The sequence below is a fragment of the Conger conger genome, chromosome 15 (genome assembly GCF_963514075.1).
Source record: "Conger conger chromosome 15, fConCon1.1, whole genome shotgun sequence".
Taxonomy (NCBI): domain Eukaryota; kingdom Metazoa; phylum Chordata; class Actinopteri; order Anguilliformes; family Congridae; genus Conger; species Conger conger.
Window position 1 is genome coordinate 35,034,743 of NC_083774.1, and position 19,346 is coordinate 35,054,088.

The 19,346-nt window shown below is 41.4% G+C and overlaps 1 protein-coding gene across 1 annotated transcript; it reads left to right on the forward strand.

The window, feature by feature from the left end:
* Positions 1-1,276: 1,276 nt before the first annotated feature.
* syt13 (synaptotagmin XIII) lies at positions 1,277-14,861 on the forward strand. The gene is made up of 6 exons (XM_061221153.1): positions 1,277-1,840; positions 5,574-5,802; positions 8,117-8,254; positions 9,254-9,564; positions 13,004-13,127; positions 14,087-14,861. Exons 1-6 carry the CDS (start codon positions 1,670-1,672, stop codon positions 14,395-14,397), a joined length of 1,284 nt encoding a protein of 427 aa, XP_061077137.1. The 5' UTR covers positions 1,277-1,669; the 3' UTR covers positions 14,398-14,861.
* Positions 14,862-19,346: the final 4,485 nt, after the last annotated feature.

Here is a 19,346-nt window from a genome sequence, read left to right on the forward strand (position 1 = left end):
TGTATAAAATAAACCAGGAGAGACTGTGTAGTTGTATAAAATAAACCAGGAGAGACTGTGCTGTTGTATGAAATAAACCAAGAGAGACTGTGCTGTTGTATAAATAAGCAGGAGAGACTGCACTGTTGTATAAAATAAACCAGGAGAGACTGTGCTGTTGTATAAATAAGCAGGAGAGACTGCCCTGTTGTATAAATACGCAGGAGAGACTGCGCTCTTGTATAAATAAGCAGGAGAGACTGTAGTTGTATAAAATAAACCAGGAGAGACTGCGCTGTTGTATAAAATAAGCAGGAGAGGTCTATCATCCAGCTGCACAGCTGAGAGGTGCCTTTTTGTTTATACCACAGTTACCTGCAACAGAAATCATTTGAGATTGAAGTGCAATTATGCAAGGTTTTGTGGTGCCATGTTCTTTTTAACTTGTTTGTTAAATTTGCCAAAATAGTTGTTTCTCTGTGTAGGATGATATAGAATAGTGACAGTCCTGTCAATATCCCCAATGCTGTTCGATGACACTGTGGGTCATTAGATTTGGTTCCATAGTTTGAAGCAATTTTGTAATGCACTTGAATAGACATATGTAAATGAACATTTATCATACATTTTATTCTAATACCATTCTAGTCCCTTGCTCTGAAAGGAAGTACTTAATTAACATGGAAACCTGTGTACAGCAATCTAGCAAAATTGTTAATCATAGATGAATTAATAGATCATGCGATAATCAATGTAATGTGTGACATTTTTATAATATAATTTGGCAATCAGAGATAAGAACAAAGAACGGAATCCAATGATTAATTTAATAACCATGAATATATTCATGTTCAAGAAGCCTTTCCTAGTGATACTGATCTTTCACTGGAAAAAATGATTATTTTAAAATGTTTTGTGGATATGCAGATGCATAGACATCATCACGATGTATATCTGCATTAAAATCTCTGACGGTGCACAGAAGAGTTAACTCAGAAAACCAGTCTGCTCTTGACGTCAGGAACAACGTACGCAACACCATCCCCAGGGAGCGAAGGAGAGAGGGAAGGGGGAGGAGCAGTGGAGTGGAATTGAAAGAGAGAGGGAGAAAAGGGAAAGGAGGAGGGGGGCATCAGGCTCACCCCCCCCCACACACCACCCACCTTCCCGGGAGATGATCCAATATGCAGCCCCTCCGCCCTGCACACACCCGCCATATAATCCCCAGCCTCTCTCTCCCTCTCTCTCTCTCCCTCCCCCTCCCTCCCTCTCTCCCTCTCCCTCCCTGCCTCTCTCCCTCCCTCTCTCTCTCTCTTGCTCTCTCTCCCTCTCCCTCCCTCTCTCTCTCTCTCTCGCTCCAGAAGAGTGGAGACAGGAGACGTGCACACGAGAGCCGGAAAACCCGGAATGTGATGCCCAGCTCTGGCCGCTTCCCACCAGGAAAGACTTCCTCTCGGATCAAGACCCGGGGACGTTCAACTAACTCTCTGCATTTTTCGGGATGCTCCTTGAAGATTGAACTCAATTGGCAGCTTTGTTGTTGTTGTTGTTTTGTTTGCTTGTTTGGGTTGTTTTCGGTTCCTTTCCCCTCCGGCCGCCGCGCGTTGTTTTCGGTTCCTTTCCCCTCCGGCTGCCGCGCGTTGTTTTCGGTGCCTTTCCCCTCCGGCCGCCGCGCGTTGTTTTTCTCGGCATGATTTTCAGCACCGCCGTGGTTCTGGGTGCCACTCTGGGCACTGCCTCAGGCATCCTGACCCTCTGCGGGCTGTCCCTCCTCTGCAGGTCCTACCGGAAAAAACAGCTGGATAAAGAGCACGACCCAGACCCGGAAAAAGCCAAACCAAGTGTCCTGCATTCTAAACAGGTACTGTAAACATGCATCTCTCATGTATTAAGTTTAGCATTTATTATAATTATTTATAAATATTCTAATTATTATATTACATTGTTATATAGTATAACATATATACTAAAGTATAACAATTGTTTAGAATGTGTAATTTGAAAAAAAAAAGAAGCACTCATATTGTGGTTATCATTTAAGTGCATTTATCTTTTATTCTCTTTTATTTTTTGAAATATTATACATAAAGATTTTATTATGATTGTTATTTGTATTATGATTATATACCCGAGAAATAATAATAATAATTTGGTTTTCAACCCAAAGTCCTTCACTGATGTACATTTGCACATCTACCTTGCAACTGTAGTACAAAGAAGCACTATGATTGCTGGAATTATCATCATCACAATAATCGTAACCAATAACAAGAAATTATGAAAGGAACTTTTCTGTAGTTTATCAAAGAAGCAAAGAGGAATATTATGTAGGGGTCGTTAAATGGTATCATGGAATTTCACAGTGCACTATTGCACTGCCTGACTGCTATTTTAGGTTCAGCACTCCGCATTCATCCATCCTGTGTCAGACAAACCATCTCCCAAGAAACAATACATGTTTAATAATTTCTTAAATTTTGTTGTGGAAGAAAATATAATCTTTCCTCCACACCATTAATGCAATAAATCACATAACATGGCCTGTGTGAGATCCATTTATTTTGTCTGTGTTTATTGCAAGCCCTGTCTCAATAGCAGATACAAAAACACAGACTTCTTCAGATCTGTTGTATTGAATAATTAGATACTGGCCATTGTAAAGCTAATGGGCTGAATTATAATAGCATTCTGCAATTTACCAAACCCGTAGGGAGTCATTTGCTGTAATCAGTGTCTCTCTCCCTCTCTCCCTCTCTCCTCTAGCAGTGTGTGAAGAACACAATGTGTACTATAATTATACATCCTGAGTTGAATGAGGCTCAAGTCGAAGGCGGCTGTTGTTTTTCCATGCTGACAAACCAACCACCTCTATCTCGGATCCTATTTACCAAAGATGAGCACAAGTCGGTTGTGTAGCTCATCAGTACGTTGCATGTTGGGGTCCAGCCTCGTTCATTCCTCTCAGTGTGTGACCTTTCTCTCTACGGTTCAGCTGTTTTTCATCTGAAGAACTGGCATGATGTGAGCGCTTGACTGTCAAAGAGTCGGCTTCGCACTTCTGTCTATTTAATTTTGATTGCCCTGTTAGAAATTCCAACTTGGTTTTGGTCTGTTTTTAAGCTGGTCCAGCTGGTTTAAGCTGGTTTGGCGATGGTCAAGCTGACAAAAAGATGGTTGAGGTAGCAGCCTTTCTGGAAAGATCATGTCCAGCCGGTGGTCCAGCTTTGTACAGGCAACCGACCTTCATAAATTCCCATGGTGCCCAGCAGGAGAAGAAGCTGGTTCCAGCTAGATTCCATCTCTTCCACTGGTAGCTGGAATTTCCACCAGGGCTTTTAGCTGAACTGTGGCAAAAACAGATCTCTGTGTTTTCATTGCTGCTGCTGCCCCTGTTGGCATAGGAGTCTGATAGTCCGGCATAGACCTACTAACGCCTTGCTCACCAGGCACAACCTTCTGAACAAACCTCTGTGGCTGTGGGCATGGCAACACATGGCAAACATTTGCTTGGCCTTTCAGGCAGCTGTCTTAAAGATTGATTCAACACAGACTGAAATACCATTGATTTAACCTTGTCCATGCTCCCATTATTCAATCCACAAGTAATGCCATTGATTTAAACTTGACGATACTCCCAGTTATTCAATCCATACTGTAATACCATTGATTTAATCTTGCCCATGCTCCCATTATTCAATCGAGACCATGATACCATTGATTTACAGACCGTACTACTGAAGATTCTTCCTGGGGTCCTGAAGGGTGGCAGCTGGGATAGCGCAGAGAGCCTGCTTTATTGTACTGAGGACTGCTGGTCAATCAGGCAACTGCAGCCTCCGTGTAATCCTCTGGGGTAGCAGTGCCAGGTCAACTGACCTCACATTCAGCCAATGAGTGAACTCCATTTGCTCTGAAACTACATTGGTCCAGAAGATTCTGGCCCTGTAGAAAAATATAAGCAAAGCTATCACCGTGCCTATGTTTCTCTCCCCACAGTAAGGGCTGAGGGAGTAATATCAGATTGTGAGGCCTATGCAATATTGTTCTCTTGTTCTGTAATCAAGATTTTCTGTTATATTCATTGACCGGTCTCTATAACGGGGTGGCTAATCTTATCTTGAGGTCTGGCCTTGTAATGCGGAGGCAGTAGCAAGCATTGTTTCAGTGCTGGAAATCTTCAGTGGTTTTTTGAGGGATCAGAATTGAAGCCCTCTTCACACTTGCACATGATGGGATGATGAGAAGACCATTTCTGTTGGAAGGAAAAATCCACCCATGCTGTCTCCCTTTCAATTGCTCAGCATAGGCAGGTATATATTATGGGGAATGTATCTTTTTTATATTATCAGGCAATTTTGATCAATCTATCAATCCATAAATCTTTATTTTGTACTGTTTAACAAATACATTGATTGTTAGCCATACTTTAAATATGCTTCCTTATAATTCCTAAAGTAAAACCCTTCCTGGTTTTTATTCCTAATTAGGTCCAAAGGCATTTTACTGCCTGTCATCTCAGGACTCAAGATGAGGCAATTTCAAAAATTGTGTGATTCTCACTTTTCCATTTCATTCCCATTTCTGACCTTGATAATCCAACTGCAAAGTGTCCTCAGTCAAATGAATGAGCCTGTCTCTTGCATCTCAAGCCTCAGTGATCATGAATTGCCTGGGCGTTACATGGGCAATAATTGAAAAAAGTAGGGTATTAAAATGTGTTATGGAGCCAAGGGTGTGACATATTGTAGCTTGTTAGTAAATGCAAGAGTCTTGCTGCATTATGCTGCTATCTAAATCCTACAGTGATGTAAGTGTTATCTTGTAAAGGCAAAGGTTGCTGAGATTTTTTTTCTTCAGCTGTTGCGGGTTCTTTTTTAATAAGCATTTGAGATAATGAGAGGTGGGAGATCATGGGATGCTTTTGGGTCTACCACTAATCCAATTAACTCTTTAACAATAAGGATGTTTCAAAATGTGTAATTATGAGTGGAATATTGTGCCATGACTGGGTGAAATGCCATTGGTGTTTCCCACCTTAATGTTTAAAAATGCTTTTATCATGTACATGGGAAATATGTTCTCTTCTTTTTTTCCACATTTTGATGGTTATGAATACACATGGACACCTTGCAATCTTTGCTACAGAGCAATATATCTGACAACATCCACTGTGTTCACAGTGACCTTTATATCAATGGCATGACAAGCCTTATCTTTGTGGTTCATTTCTCCGAGAGCTTTCTTTTCATCAATGATTGATTCAGGCTGTCATACTGTGAGGTGAGCTTGGGCTCCAGTCATCGTAGTGATGATGCTTGCATGGCTTAACCAGCGGCAGAGGAAATGTAATGGAGGTTGGTTTAATCAGGACTTTTATTAGGTCTTCCTTAACAAGAGCTTCATTGAGGGCTAACATTTTATTTTGTCCTGAGTGTTTTATGCAGTGTCTGTATCGAGATGTCTCTCAACCGCCGTTTAACCCCCAGTAAGCCATTGAAAGTAGTCATTGTCAGTAATGACTGTAGATGTTTCTTCTTCATGTGTAGAAATCCGTACACTTGCTCTCTCTCTCTCTGTCTCTGTTCGTTCTCCAGTTCAGTATCCAAAAATCCACTGAGCCCATTCAGCCACGGACATTGCTGGAGTTCCCCAAAATCTACGCGCCCAAGCCGTCGGTAACCTCCCCTGAAGTGATTAATCAGCCGGAGAACATTCCGGAAGCAACCAGTGAGCCCACCGCCAAGGGGAGCCCAACCACCAAGCCTGACCATGGTAACCTAGCAACAGAGGGGCTCGAGGAGGTCTTTGTCATCCAGAGGCAAGGTAAATCACATCAGAGACAGCTGTCAAACATCCTGATGAAAATACATACTCCTAAAAAAACCTTTTTATCTTTCTGTTTTCCAAACGAACAACCTTCCAGCTGACTTTCCAATAAAACTGCAGGACAGTGTACCTAAGAGAATTGTTGCGGTTTTAAAGGCGATGTGTGGTCACAACAAATATTGATCTGATTTAGTTTTTAGTTTCAACTGTTCACTTCTCTTTGTAGTACATTTTCCAATATTTAGAAACTGCATTTTTGTATGTGCCTAAAACAGCTGCACAGTACTGTAGGTAAAGCTTGGATTCAGATTTTGGCTCCATAGAACTCTCAGTGTGAAACCTTTAAGCTTGAGGTTTTGTGCTTGGCGTTCGCTCTTCTGCATTGTAAGTGAGTTAGGCAGTGTCTCTGCCGCCAGTGTTCAGCAGGATGAAAATTAAGCCGAGGCAAATGTGCGTCACTCACATGGAGCCTCACGTCTCACAGGCACCACCACATTCCATTGAAGGCTGTGGTGCTGACTTATTACGCTACGAGACACTGTCCTTGGTTCTCTGAAACACAAGCTAAAGCAGATCCGCCCACCAGAGCGCCACCTCGCCTCCTCTGGTCAGCTGGCCCCTCACTTTGGCCCCCCAACTCCTCATGGCTGCAGCTGTACCCTGTCCTTCCCCACTGAGTCCAGAGTGGCAGAATGACTTTTCACAAGTGGCTGAGTTACCTTTACTCCCTTCCTTTTACAGGCCATGTGCATCTTGTGCTTACAAGATGCTTAGTAAGATTGCAGCTTACTATCTCAAACAGAGCACTCCTATGAAATATATCTGTGAATTCATAAGAACCTCCTATTTAATACAATTAAAATAATGCTTGACCTTGAGGGCTGAATGACTTGAGAATTGTTTTCCACAATTATTCGCAATTATCAACCGGTAAATTAATTTGTTATCTTGCTCACTGGTTTATTGGTTCACTCACTTCCTGGGGAGTATGTCCTTCCTGGAGAATCAATCCGTCTTGTTGGAACAATTTGAAGAGTTTCATCGCAAAGCCCTATATAAACATTTTTGGTGTTGTGAGAAAAAGGATAATTTTTGTTACTAATAAATTGGGCTAAAATGCCACACTTCATAAATGTACAATAAATTATTTAGTAATTTCAAATTAAATGTTTTTTTATTTTTGTAAAACGCTATAGCGAAATCGTATGCATCCAGATGCAGTACAATGAATGACAACTCATTTACTTTTCAAGCAACTGCAAAGCAACTTTTCAAGCATCTCTGAATAAAAAATCTACCTCACCAACCTTGAGAAAGGTTGCTTTGCATAGGCTGCTTTCATCTTCCTGTCAATACTGAATACTTCACGTAGAATTTTCTCTTCTTTCTTGCTCCTTCATCTTTGACAGGGATTGACGCTGTTTGCGTGGATACACGTCAAGCAGACTCAAAATGATCATGAGCCTATTGTGGTTTTCACCAAACGTGTTACGTCTAATAGCCAAATCAGCGTCAGGTCAATGTGGCGTGGCCATAGACCCTCACAGTGCGTATACTGTTCATTCTCGTTCTCTACCGACCTTCCTCACTTTCTTGTGAGACGTGGCGACAACACCACCCACCACCACAAAGTGTGAAAATTGTTCATTATTTCTAAGATCGCTGTTTGCCTGCGTGGACTGCCTATATTGTAATTTGAAATAAAACGGTGATGTTGATTGTGGTTTGAAATATAATACTCAATTCATGTAGCTTATCTGTAACTGTGGGATATCGTTGTTATACATGTTAGTCTATGTATTCGGAGCCTAATGGCTCTATCAATTGTAATATCTCAATTTTGGATTTTTGGATTCGGCATTTAGCGAATTTTACGATTAAACCTCCAAATGTCCTTTACGGTACTTCTCTTATCTTATTTTGTAACTTGAGAAACATAAACCGCAACTGACGCATATTTGTATTTTAGTTTGTGTATGTGTATGGATGGTTTATTACAGAGTTCATTACAGTTTTCCAATACATCAAGAAATATAATATATTGCAGCAAAGCTGGTCCCCAGTTCAGTTATTTCTTCCAGTTCCTGTGTTGCTTTGCTTGAAGGCGCAGTCAAAAAAAATCACTAAAGCCAACAATTTGTAGACAAGAGAATCATGAATAATTTGGCTCAAGTATCTTATAATTATATCTAATCTTAATATTTTAATAGATATAAAACACAGAACTGCAGAGAAAAAAGGGCATCCTACCATGACACATGCATGGTGTATGAATGATATTTGAATGAACTCAATTTTTATCCGATTGCAGATTCCACAGAAGAAAAATCTTGTGCCTCAGAGCAAACGAATGGGCTTCCCAAAAGCCCCTTCCTCCCTCACCCCAAGCTGCACTTCTCCCTCAGATACCTCTCTGAAACAAAGGAGCTCCACGTCACAGTCATCGAGGGTAAGACCGCCGAAATGGTGGTGACCTCATTCCCAAAACCCTTTAGAAGGTGCAATGTTTTTTTCTAATTGCTTCTGACTTATTCCATTAAATTCTTTATAAGCTTGGTATCCATGGTGACTCACATTTTCACACCATTTACAGGACTACACACTTTCAATGTTTTTCAGTCTATTTATATAACAGATTTATGTTGTTGCTTTTACAAACAGTAACACCAAAAAAATGAAAACAATTCCCAAGGAAAGGACTAATATGATGATTTGTTAGGAATCTGTAGTGTTCACAATGTTATCCGTTTTGCAATCTCGCCATTGACTTCTGTGTAGCTAAAATCAAAGAAATGAAGTTTTAAAATTAATGGTGGGTTCTGTCTGCCCCTATACAATCGATTTCTTTGAAGAAACCAAGCCTGATAATAGAGACATCAAGTCTTTATTGGATTTAGTCATGTTTAACCCTGTTCGCCAACAGTTTAATGACATAATAATGCTTATTGACAAGGACAAGCCCTTCAACTTAATTTTGCAGCTGTCCAGAGGAAAATCATGCACTGTGTCAAGCCTGGTTCTCGTGTAACCTGAGGGACCCTGCTTCAGTTCTGTTACTTGGCGTTGCTTTGCCTTTTCTGTCAGAAAACAAATGGAAGTGAATCCACACCCAAATGAAAATTCAAATCATGCTTTTCTTTTGTTATTTGGTTATGTTCAATTATATCTAATTTATTCCATTATCTTCTGTTTTCATCTCTTTTATTCATGTATCTGGTCTTCTAGACATTTTTATTGATTCTATTTAATTGTGAAGCATATTCCATGGTAGAGCTACAGTATGTATGAAATATGCTGTGTACAAGTTCCATAATGTTTGGGACAAAGGCCCTTTTTGTCTTGATGTGCACCTGTGAATTCTTTGATTACGGGTCTAAAATTGTGGAGCTCAGAGCCGAATCGCCGTCGAGGTCGCTGGACTGACGGAGTGCCTGGTCTGTCCCCTCAGCGGATCACGTGAGCGTGGGGGCGGGCGGGGAGGCGCACGTGGAGGGGCGGCTCAGCACCGCCGCGGGACAGAAGGAGGCGCACACCTCCTCTCGCCTCCTGGCGACCCACGTGCGCTGGGACGAGGGCCTGGTGTTGAGGCTGCCGGGCGGGCAGGAGGAGGGGGAGGAGGAGGGGGAGGTGGCCCTCTCTCTGCACAGCTGTGACCGCTTCTCCCGTCACGCCAACCTGGGTGCCGTCCGCTTCAAGCTGGCCGATGTGGGAATGATGTCTGACGCTGACTGCTGGGTGGACCTGCAGCCCCCAAAGAAGGTATTCAGTCCTGGGATGCCCAGTTCAAGTGTGTGGATGGGCTCTATGGTCTGGTATCTGTAAGGCTCTGTTCTAGTGTGTGGATGGGCCCCATGGTCTGGTATCTGTTAAGGCACTGGTCTAGTGTGTGGATGGGCTCTATGGTCTGGTATCTGTTAAGGCTCTGCTCTAGTGTGTGGATGGGCTCTATGGTCTGGTATCTGTTAAGGCTCTGCTCTAGTGTGTGGATGGGCTCTATGGTCTGGTATCTGTTAAGGCTCTGCTCTAGTGTGTGGATGGGCTCTATGGTCTGGTATCTGTTAATGCACTGTTATAGTGTGTGGCGTTTAACTAGGGAACTAGAGATGACCAAAACACCAACATTCATGGCTCATAGGTTAATTCTCACTTAACAGCAGTTACTTGGGCTAGCTGGTGTATCTTTTTGCACTGCAGGAGGGAGTATAGCAGATGCTCAACAATGATACAGAGCAATGAGTGGGGGTGGGGGTGAGGACTTGGATGCCCAAAAATAGACACTGCCTCACAACCTTTATTCCTCACACCCTCTTGACACCTGACACGAGAAGCTTATTTCCATAGCCGTGTAATCTGCATTGATCTTCCCCCTCCTCGTCCCGGCCCCTCCCTCATCCGTGCATCACTAATGCACTTACAGCCCAAGGCTGCAGAATCTGATAAAGAGACAAAGGGATGAGAAGCATTAAGCAGGGGAGATGGAGGAGGCAGTTTTTTTAGCACACACCCCCCCCCTCCCCTAACAGCCGAAAGCAGCTCACCGAACCAAGGAGGAGCAGTGAATATAGGAAGCCTGTGAAATCTGGCTGCTTCGCAATGCGAAAACCCAGCTTCACGTCAGAGCGCACGCCGAGCCCGAGACGAGAACCTGCGTCACGGAAAGCCCAGGAGACCTCCGAGCGCGTGGAACGGGGAACGGAATAATGCAAATGGCAACTTGAAAATAATAACTGGGGGGTGGGGGAGCGGACGGCGGGAGCAGGGAGTGGCGCAGGCACACGCTGGCCTGGGGGGGCTGGGGATGCATTATTTATCAGCCCGCGATCCGCTGCCTCTGCTCTCACTCATACGGGCTGCGTTCCCTCATTTCCCATCTGCCCCGAGAAGGCCGAAAGCCTGATGATAATTGGTATTGATTATCCTTCCCTTCAAAGTGCTTTGAGGTGTAAAAGTCTACAGAAATGACGTTAATAATGTAATTATCGCGGTGATGATGAGGGCTCTAGTGGCCTTCGCCACCTCTAAGCCAGGGCTGCCGAACCCTGTTTCTGGAGAGCTACAGTACCCACCTTTAGGTTTTCCTTTCAACCCTAATTTGACGCACCCGAGTTTACTAATTATCAGCTGGAGGAGATCTCTAGCTGTTGAATGAGGTCTGCGTAGTTGAGGTTGGAGTGAGCCTACAGGAAGAACATGAGAACATAAGATGGTCGATCTCCAGGAACAGGGTTGGGCTGCCCTGCTCAAAGTGCTTCTATCATATTACAATTGTTACGCTGCAAGTGGTTTGCCTTGTGTTGGGAAGGGCCTCCCTCTGGATTTCTATGTCCGTGAAAGAAATACATACTGTGGGAGCTGTGGAAAAGGAAGAATATGACTTGTCAATAAATCCATCTGTTTGTCTTTATTTAGCCCTGATCCATATCGTCACAGAGTGTGTGTGTCCCACGCATGCGTCATCCAGAGCGTGATTAGCACACTGAGCGTCATGACACTCCAAACAGCTCGGTTAATGTTGAGATCCACTTTTAATTCAGTCTGGAGGAAAACATTGACTAAAATAATTACAGTTGTGCCAGATGTATTACCATAGGTGATGGTTCTTTAATTGGTGATATTGGTTATATTTGGCTATGCGGCAGCAAGAGATTTTGACATTGGTGCTTTTCTTGTATGAGAAGTGAAGCATATGAAAAATTAATTCAAAGAATTAATTTTTAGAATTTTTTGTTTGTTTGTTTGGCTCAAATCAAATATGCAGCTAATGTTGGGGGGAGAAAAGAGCAAGCCAGCTTGCCAACTGGTTATTGCTGGAAGAAAGTCAAGGATGCTTGCAAGATTTATTCTTGGTGAAGTACTGTGGGCAATGTACATGTTGGTACTGGGGAGGGGAGACTCATAGTTTAGACTCTTCTGAAACTATGGCTGGGTGTTTGGGTCAAAACTTTAACACTTTGGAATGTTGGTGTATGTTAAATGTTAAATGTTTAAACAAAGCATTATACAGTTGCCAAGCCAATTGTTGGGATGCAAAAGCTAATAATAATAATAAGAAGAAGAAGAAGAAGAAGAAGAAGAAGAAGAAGAAGACGACTCCTAGTGGTCAAGAGTGGAATTACAGCAACAAACACCCTCAAACCACAACATGCACTGTTTTGGAAAGTTGACAGTGGTAAACGCAACAGAGCCTGCTGTCTTTTCATAGAGTTCTAGTAAGAAAATGTTTGCTGAACGGGTTACTTTATGAAATGTTGACTTTAATGTGCTGCACAGCACTATTGATATGTTTTGTCTTTGAAGTTTTCACTTTAGCCAACCAACTATATTATGAGCAAGCAAGTTATTTGGCTATTTATCTAGCTGACTAAATAACTAAGATATGATAGTGTACCACAAACAATGCTACTGCAACTTACAGTTTGAGACAAATAAAGGTTTAGCTAAACACTCATGATTCAACACATAGAGAGATAAAAGGAACGTGTAACTCCAGACTACCAATCCCTGAAACTCTGGAGACTATTGCTTATTATCCAAGTGAAGATATTTACTTATAATCTAGTTATAAAATGATACCAGTTTGTTATTGGTAGCAACAAGCAAATTAGCTATTAGTTAGCTTGCCGAATTTACAAATATCCACCTGAGACACAATCAGTGTGCAACAATACTCGCAACGCTCACTACTATGTTCGTTATTGCCTTTGTAAATTCGTTGAGCTAACTATGGCTAATTTGCTTTTGGTACCGATAGCGAACTGGTATTGTTTTATAACTAGATATGTAGTCTTCGCTTAGATAATAAACAATAGTATACAGAGTTTCAGTGATAGCCTGTCTGAAGTGCAATTTTGGCAACTACATACGAATAATCACAATAAGCCCCCACGCCATTGGCTGTAGTAATTAGAACCATTTTTCAACCAATGAGCTTGAATTATTGTAAAGCTGTGCAATGTTTTGGTACAGAGTGACGGCCAACTGTGTATTTTGAAACCAGAATTTTAGGACTATAAACACAGGCAGAGGGTGAATCAAAATGGTCTTGTAGCAATGTTTTAACACAAACATCTTACCTATTGTCCCTTAAATTAATTAAATTAATAAAAAATAAACAATAATAATAATAATAATAATAATAATAATAATAATAATAATAAAAAGGGTTGACAGTTTGTATGTGACTCCTGTGTGTCTACAGGATGTGAGCCTCTCTGCAGGTGAGATCCTGCTGTCCATAAGCTACCTGCCTGCAGCCAACCGCCTGGGCGTGGTGGTGATGAAGGCCCGGGGTCTGCAGTCTGATAGGCTGAAGGACACCATTGGTACGCCTTACACTTGCAGTTAATGTGCTTAGCAGGCGCTGGTATCTGTGACTACTGACGCTAACAATGCGTACACAAGAATGCTACATGTAAATTTACAGATGCATTTTAGACATGTACAGTAGCTGATGCTCCAGAGTGATGTACAAATAGTGCATGAACAAAAGGCCAACATTACATGTAGCAGTGAAATGAGAGTGCAGTAGTCTGGCCATAACACACTGGTGATTTGTCCCTAGAATTATGTAGAAGGGAAGGTTGAGAGCATTTCTTTGTATGGGAATATAGGACAGATAGGTAAAGATGTGGAAGAGGGGAATGAGAATCAGGGGGAAAGGGGGAGAGGTATTATCCGGCTCGGTAGGGAGGAGCCAGTTGGGAGATGCTATACGAGTATGATCGTTGGACTAGCCTATTAAGGACTCATTGCATTTAAGCTCATTGCCTAAGAGACTTAAGCTGTTATCTCAAACCGTAATCAGCATCTGTAGCCTCCATTGAATGTTGGTGTACAGACTAATCGATTTCCTTCTGTCACACCTCTACCAGATGTGCGTTCAAGACTGCATGGTCAAGTTGTTTTCCCACAAACTTTAGCTAACAGTATGAAAAGGGAGTGTGCAGCAAAAACAAATGTAGACTGGCAGGGAATATGCGGAGAGAACAAAAGTTGATAATCATTTGGCTCTTATAATACACATTAATCAATGTAATATTTGTAGATAAATCACGGGTTAGCAACTGCTCAGCTAGCTGGCATTGTTAGTCCTAAGTCGCACTGTTGTAGTTTTCAGGTTGATGTTGACTTATGCCTTTTAGGAGTTTTGTGTTGTGAAGCTTAACGTGGCTTATTAGGTTATTGATTAAATATCAATGCAGCGATTGACTGACTCATTTGCTTGATTTGCTGGATTGATTGATTGATTGATTGATTGGCGCGTGCACCGGGCCGTTGGCAGACCTGTCGGTGAAGCTGGCTCTGAAGCACCAGGCCACCAAGCTGAGGAAGAAGCAGACGCGACGGGTGAAGCACAAGATGAACCCCGTCTGGAACGAGATGCTGATGCTAGAGGTGCCCCGGGAGTTGCTGGCCAAGTCCAGCCTGGACCTGGAGGTGCTGAACCAGGCCGCCGGCGGCGCTGGGGAGGCTGCCCCCATGGGCCGCTGCCAGCTGGGGCTGCAGGCCTCCGGGACCGGCCTCCAGCACTGGAAACAGATGCTGGACAACCCCCGCAAGCAGATTGCCATGTGGCACCCCCTGTACGTCTGACCCTGTGCCCCCCTCACCAAAACACCCCACACAAACTCCGGTACTCTTGTGTCAGTCCTGGTCATGGAGCGGTGACTCAGTCACGACCTCATTCTCTTCACCTGTTCAAACCTGCAATCCTCTTTCAGAACACTGTAGGAATGTGGCTGAACATAGAGGAATGTGACAGAAAAAAATAAACGTGGCCCTCCATGACCAGAACTAAAGAAGCACCCGCTGCAGTAAAACATTTGGGCTGATTGTTACTACTCTACTGCTCTAACTTCTACTTTGCTCTAAGTTCAGTGGCCACAGCTTGACCTTTCACCTTGTATGGAAACAATCATGCTTTGCACACATGTAACAATGGTTAATGTAAGTACAACAATGGTTAATGTAGTACATTTGTCTTTTATAATGTAATAACTTCAGGTTGATGTAATAACTGCCTGTTATTGTAATAAAAATCTTGAACGTAAAGTAAATGCAATAACTTTTGCTGGTTAATGTAATAACAATGTAATAACATTACAGTAACTAGTGGTTATTACATTAACTGGAGATTACATCTATTTTTATGAGTAGTTCAACCAGTAATGTAATAACATGCCAAATTATTGTCTATGTTTGATAAATGGCCTCTGATTCCATAAGTAATGACACCACTTTGGGAAATTCTATGTTTGTCTGATGCCATAATCAGATCAATAGCAATTTGACTATGATCACTAATTCTTGTAGGGTAATTTATCAACTGTGAGAGAACAAATATATTTGGTCTTTTGAGAGTGCATTGTAAAGTAGACCATTTTTATTGAAAAAAAACAAAAACGTGTTGTAGTTATTATTACTGGCCAGTGGCTACTAGGGAGCTGCAACAGAGGGGTCATCCAGACCCTGTCAATTTCTGTCAGTAAGTACAACAAAAGCCAACTGAATCAACTTCCAGTCTTATGTATTTTGGTTATTTTCCACTGCAACACATACAGCATATCATAGCAAATGTCTTAAAAGGTCCATTTTAAGGCCTTCCACTTATTTCACCCTGGTTGTTCAATAATTATTTACTATTCATCTGGAAGAAAAAAATGACACATTTATTTGCATTGTTGTCGGTTTTTGGACATATAGGCTTGTGTATGTCAGTTTATATTCGTATTCATGTTTATTTTTTAAATTTCCTTTGCTTATTTTAAGTTATACTGACTAGTCAATATTATCCCAAATTCATAATCCTGCCTTAAAGGTACAGTAGGTCATTTCGGACTTCTAACAGTCAATAGAGGAATACCAGCAACAAACACCATCAACCTACAACACTGTTAACCCCGCCCCCTTCCCTGTGAGCGCGCTGATGTTGAAGCGCCATTGGTTGTGGCGATTAGAACCAATTTTCAACCAATGAGCTTGAATTATTGTACAGTTATACAATAATTGAGTGTTGGGCCGTCAACTGTATATTTTGAAGCCCGAATTTAAGGACTATAAATAAAGGCAGAGGGTGAGTCAACATGTCACTGAGCCTTTTTCAATGATAGGAAGGGATTTACAATGGTCTTTTAACAATATTTTGTTAAATGGTCTCTCTCTGCTCACACTCTCCCTCAAACGGTAAATGTAACCTTATTACTTTTATTTGGGAGGACTGACTCCCCTTCTGCAGAATAAAGGATTGTTTGTTCACAGTTTTTCAAAGTTTCACAGTTTGTTCACAGTTCTATGGTTCCCGTCTTATACCTTTTTCTTGCAATATATTCTTGGAATCAACCATGGTGAAATAAATTAGTAAAAATTCAGCTGAAACGTCAGTGGAAAATGGCGCAATATGTGAGACTATAGTCCTAGGTCCGAAAATTGGTGAAAATCTTTTACAGTCGTGACACCCCCCTGGGAGGACAGAAGAGCTGAACATGGGCAGGTATGAAAAATGCAGTTTTTCCCCGGTGTTTATTGGGAAGCAGCCAAGGCTCGAGGGACGGAGAGCGCACGCCAAACGGAAAATAAACCAGCATTCACCCTTCACCCTCACTGGATCCAGGATAAAAATAATAAACCAAAATAACGAATGCAAAGAACATAACCCGACTCACATAGTTTTTGAGCTATCTGTGTCTGGTCTTGCTCTCCTCTCCTAGTCATCCTGCTCTCAGCCAGCTACTGCAGAAAGATCGCCCTGCTTTCTCCCCCCACATCAAGCCTAGCCACCAGAACAGCCTTTTCAAACATATGCTTAGGGATTCATGCTTATATACCAAACATGGTAAACTTAATGAATACAAATATTTTAGAAGAAATTAATGATGAAAAATGCATTTCAGTGGAAAATAATAGGAAAGAACAGTCTTATGTCCAAATATGATGAAAATTGTACAATTCAGTTTCATACAGATCACACAAAATGGTCACAACCGTAGTAATTTGAATGAAAGTTTGAAGAAATGTCTGATGAAAATGCATTTCTGTGAAAAAAAGGGAAAATGGAACTATAGGGGAGATGGGACGGTTGCAACACTTTTTGCATTTCTCTCTGTTACTCAGAGACTAGACCAGACCAACCACATTTTCATATATTAAACTTACATCCGTCTGCTAATTACCTATACCATTTAAAAATTATTACATATGACATATTGTTTACAATATTTATTTGAATGGAAGAAGTCAGATGTTGCAACTGACCCAAACCCTGGGGTCAGGGACAGTTTCAACGTGTTTAAAATAAATTAAATTTCACTAATTAACTTCTGCTTTTTGTCTCAATGAGCATAGTATTCAGAAAATATGTATTGTTTGATAATAATATAGTATTATGTATTCATGCAATAATATTATAGTATTATTTATTTATTTTGTAATATTTATCAAATAACAGTTATGTTTGTTTATGCGTAGAACATAGGCCTACCTTGAGTCAGTGTGCAGATGATACAGATGACTGGGTGGGTCTAACTGAGCATGTGCAGTATGAGTGTCATCACTCTCGCATGTTTCTGATTGGAGGAATAAGACTTCTTGAAACTGTCCCTAGTCTCCCCTAGTCTCACGACCAAATTTCATGAAATGTTTTTAAATGCAATACAGATGCATAGGGAGTCATGTTTTAGTTGCAACCATGGTGGGGAGAAATTAGTAATAATGTGTTTGAAGCAATTTTGAATGAACTCAATTTCAAGGTAAAAATATTATTCAAAAATTGTGAACATCAATAGAGCTCAAAAATGCAAATTTTAATCGAGAACTAATTCTTCTACAGCCGAACCTCGCCAAATGTGTCCGTGCAAGCAGCAGGTTGCGCTGGTAGAATACCCTCTTCTTTGTAGTCTGACTTGCAAACTAAACAAGTTCCTATGTTGTTTTGGGACAGTATCGCTAACTAAAGCACAGGATCTGAAATAAGCAGTTCATGCTCAGAAACGTAACAATTTGCCTGAATTGAAGCAGTCCAAAGGGAGACTAAACAGCAATATTAAAGACTAATATAAAATTATAGATTAGGTTGCAATTATTGTGGCTAAAGGTGGTGCAATCAGTTATTAGGATTAGAGGGGCAATAACTTTTTCACAGGTGTATATTGGGTATTTGATTAAAAATACCCAATACACTTTTCATTAAATAAATTAAATAGTAATTTAGAAAATGTGGCCTGGTGTGGCCTGTAGCGTAGTGGATAAGGTAAATGACTGGGACACGCAAGGTTGGTGGTTCTAATCCCAATGTAGCTGCAATAAGATCCACACAGCCGTTGGGCCGTTGGGCCCTTGAGCAAGGCCCCCTAACCCTGCATTGCTCCAGGGGAGGATTGTCTCCTGCTTAGTCTAATCAACTGTATGTCGCCATACAGTTGATTAGAGTGTCTGCCAAATGCCAATAATGTAAAAATTAGTCACCAATAAAAATAAAGACTATGAAAATACAGACCCCTCCAAAAGTATTGGTACAGCAAGGTCAATTTCTCTATTTTTGCTATACATTGAAGTCTATTTGTTTGAAACCAGCATTCAGGTCAAAAGATGTACATGAGATGACAGATCCAAATTTCAGCTTTTATTTCCTGGGATGTTTTATCTAGATTTATTAAACAACTTAGAACATATCACCTTTTGTATCAGACCACCCAATTTTTATGTGAGCAAAAGTATTGGAACATGTGACTGGCAAGTGTTTCTTGTTGTCCAGATGTGTCCTGTTAGACTTATTTATTAAACAATAAATAGTTCTGAATGTCGAATCTTGGTTTTAGCCTTGGTTTTGTCTGTCAAGACTGCACTTGTGTTAGAAAAGAAACCAACATGAAGACCAGAGAGCTGTCTTTGGGAGAAAAGCAAGCCATTTTGAAGATTAGAAATGAGGGGAGATTGCCATTGCACTAGCATTGGCAATAGCTTGAACAACAACTTGAAATGGCCTGAAAAAGAAGGAACCCGCTGGCGTACTGAGCAACAGACATCGAACAGGTCGACAAAGGAAAACAATGTTTCAGTCATTCTGCTGACGACAGAAACATTGTGAGAGCAGTGAAGAAAACCCCCAAAACATGTCTGTGCCCATTTGCCATCTGTGCTTCTCTGTTCTCCATTCAAGTCCCTAGTATTTTTGCCTCTGTGACCACAGTAGTCTATTTTCTGTTTCAGTCACTCATTCGTTCATCTCACCTGTTCTCTATTAAGTGTCTCTGCCTCCCACTCCTGATTTGTATCTCCTTCCTGTCATTCGGTCATGTCTCTCACCTGTTTCTCATCATCTGTTTATCAGTGTTCTATTCAGACCTGTCCTAGTCCCTGCTAGTTTGTCTTTTCCAGTCTTCCAAGTCTGCCCTTGTTATTCCTTTTCCCCACGCCTTTACCCGTGTCATTTTCTGTCTGTTTTCATACACTGCAAAATACACTGCCAACACAATCTAGACTGTAATGGCACTTATGTATAGATTGTATAGATATTGTTACTTGTATAGATATTGTTGTTTTTTATT

Coding starts and splice junctions, on each gene's coding strand:
- syt13 (XM_061221153.1), top strand. CDS start 1,670: ATGATTTTCAGCACCGCCGTGGTTCTGGGTGCCACTCTGGGCACTGCC. Junction 5,803..8,116: donor CTTTGTCATCCAGAGGCAAG/GTAAATCACATC, acceptor ATCCGATTGCAG/ATTCCACAGAAGAAAAATCT. Junction 13,128..14,086: donor TAGGCTGAAGGACACCATTG/GTACGCCTTACA, acceptor GGCCGTTGGCAG/ACCTGTCGGTGAAGCTGGCT.